The 2,919-nt window shown below is 34.0% G+C and overlaps 1 protein-coding gene across 1 annotated transcript; it reads left to right on the top strand.

Annotated features, from left to right (window-relative positions):
* The first annotated feature begins 300 nt into the window (after positions 1–300).
* On the top strand, positions 301–1,200 carry LOC111898924 (protein MODIFYING WALL LIGNIN-1). The gene is made up of 3 exons (XM_023894810.3): positions 301–499; positions 602–792; positions 879–1,200. The coding sequence occupies exons 1-3, from the start codon at positions 404–406 to the stop codon at positions 1,198–1,200; spliced, it is 609 nt and encodes a 202-aa protein (XP_023750578.1). The 5' UTR covers positions 301–403.
* The last annotated feature ends 1,719 nt before the right edge of the window (positions 1,201–2,919 follow it).

Raw genomic sequence — 2,919 nt, forward strand, 5'->3', positions numbered from 1 at the left:
AACGTCCTATATTTTGGTTCTTAGTATCCACTTTAATGTGTACCTATCTATGTATACCAAGGTTTTAAAAAACTTAATGCGTGACTTGACGGTAATGTCAAGCCTTAAGTTTTTCTGAGCCTTGGCGAGTTATGCCGTTTGTAAGGAATGACTTAAGGCTATTTTGTATATAAATAATATTTTTATATATATTTTCAACTCTTATCAATTTTTATGCATATATATATGAGTTAAGACAGCGTTTTGGTAAAGATTGGCAGCAGGTACAAGAACAATAACTTGTCATGGTGGAGTAATGATGAGCTTTTTAGAACCTTGATATATACTTACACTTTCCTTCACAAGTTGTATTCATCCACAAGCTTCTTCATTAACACTCAACAGTTTCACACAGACCTCATAAATGGATAGCAAAGTTGCAGTGCACTGCGCAATTGCAGCGGTCCTCGGAATAATAGCTGCAGCCACCGGTTTTGCTGGGGAAGCAACTAGGGTTAAGGTATAAAAAAAAAATCAATATGCCTGTTATTTGGTAATTTAAACTCACTAAATGATTTTGACATTATAATGATATATGTGTTGTGGGCATGCACGAATGCAGGTTTCTGAAGTCTTTATGGTGCTTGATTCGTGTGTTTATCCAAATAGTCCAGCACTTGCACTTGGAATCGTATCAGCTGTGTTCACCATCATTACACGAATTTACATAAGTGTTTGGTTTGGTGGATCTGGTTGTTGTCGAAGTGACCCTAATTCCACCGCAATTACAAAACTCCTTTTTGTATTGTCATGGTACGTACGTAGGCCACATGGATATTCTTGTTTTCTGATTATCATCATGACTATCAGATAAAACTAACATATTTTTGAACATCCAGGGTAGCTTCAGTTATAGCTATGATACTATTGCTTACAGCAGCAGCACTAAATAATAGACAAGTCGGACAGATTGATTCATATGGTTATATTACATGTTATGTTGTGAAGCCAGGAATATTTGCAGCAGGAGCGATATTAGCTCTGTTAAGTGCAGTTTTCGGGATTTGTGCGTATCTTACAATATCTTCAGTAACACAAGCCGCGACAGGTCTTACAGGTCCACTCCCAGTTGGTGCCGGTGTTGATCTCGAGAAATTTCCTCAGCAATACACCCCTCAGCAGCAATACCCTCCTCGGCAGCAGTACCCTCCACAAAAATAGAAAAAAAATAGCCAATCCATCACACGATCAATTTACACACTTTTTTGATCGTTCGCTTATATTCATGAGTAGATCGTGTGTGTGTGTGTGTGTGTGTGTGTGTGTGTGTGTGTGTGTGTATATATATATATATATATATATATATATATATATATATATATATATATATATATATATATATATATATATATATATATATATATATATATATATATGAAACTTTGGTGCAGAGAAAGAAGGTTTACAAAGGTTGTTACTTTGAAGATATTTACTTTTTATGGGTGTGTTTGCAATTTCGAGTTTCTCGGATGTTTTATCTCAGTTACTATGTTTCAGTTTCCTAAAAGTTTGAAGTGTAATTTATACTTCAAGTTACAGTCCTTCGGTAGTTCCAGTTTGTGTAAGTCATCGATTATTAGAATATTTGTTGGATTGAGAAATCATATATGAAGCCTTACTTGTATACCTAATGCTCGAATGAGAATTAAACAAAAAGTTTAAGTTTATTGGGAATTTTTTGGAAAAATGTTAAGTTTATTGAGTTTTTTGAACAGACAAAATATGATTTGGGTTTTATGAACAGTTTCGAAACTTCGTTGTTTTTACAAATAATTTTCTCAATATTTAATTTCACGTCATAAGTCATGTCATCCGTTGATGTTAGCCGTTGAGTTTCATTAGCAGTTTGACCCTAATGAGAGTTGAATAAAAGTGTAAGTTAGTTAGGCTTTTTTAGACAAAATGATAAGTTGGTTGAGTTTTCTTAAGCAGACAAAACATAATTAAAGTGTTTTAAACGGTTTGAAAACTGCGTTGGGTTTATCATTTTCCCTTCATTTTATCCCAATATATCTTTTGTCATACTTTTGTAAACAAAATTGCATTTACTTGTATACCTAATGAATCTGATTGATACATTTGTCATAACAAAGTTTTTTTGGAAACTCTAATATCATATATGCTACATATTAACTTCTCAACATCTTGTTCTTGTTTTCTAATACTAGCGTGTGGTTATCGCCATCATCATCATCAAATGGTACATGGTGATTTTGATAAACTTGTTACAAGCATATTTATTTTTTAGTCAAATAAATAAGAAAAACTCTTTTAATACAAGAATATGTGACTAAACATGAAGGGATATTGGACGGCCATCGAAATCTATACTTGGGCTAAAGATAACCATCTTTCCTTAATAAGATAATCATATCGTCTTTCATTAAATTTAGGAGAAATATTGGCTAAAGATAAAGTTGATAAAGAACATATGGAGACTTAAGTTGTTTCAAGGATATGTTGTTGTTATCCAGCAAGAAGGGATATTGGATGGCCATCGAAATCTATACCAGGGCGAAGAAATCAAAGTTGAAAACGTTCATATTTAAAGTTGATTTTGAAAAAGCATTCGATACGATAAATTGGGAATATTTAGATTCAGTTATGAACCAAATGGCATTTGGTAGAAGATGGTGTGCATGGATAAATGGGCGCTTATCGAGTGTCAGGGCTTCCGTTCTTATAAACGGTGCACCAATTGAGGAATTCCTAATTACAAGGGGAGTGAGACAAGGTGACCCACTCTCCCCTTTTCTCATCATTCTCCCAATGGAAGGCCTTCACATGGCCATCAAAGGTACTTGCAACAAATCTTTGATACAGGGAGTAAAACTACTACGCGAAGGTCCACTATATCACACTTATTTTATGCGGATGATG

This window comes from Lactuca sativa, chromosome 6 (assembly GCF_002870075.4).
Source record: "Lactuca sativa cultivar Salinas chromosome 6, Lsat_Salinas_v11, whole genome shotgun sequence".
Classification (NCBI taxonomy): Eukaryota; Viridiplantae; Streptophyta; class Magnoliopsida; order Asterales; family Asteraceae; genus Lactuca; species Lactuca sativa.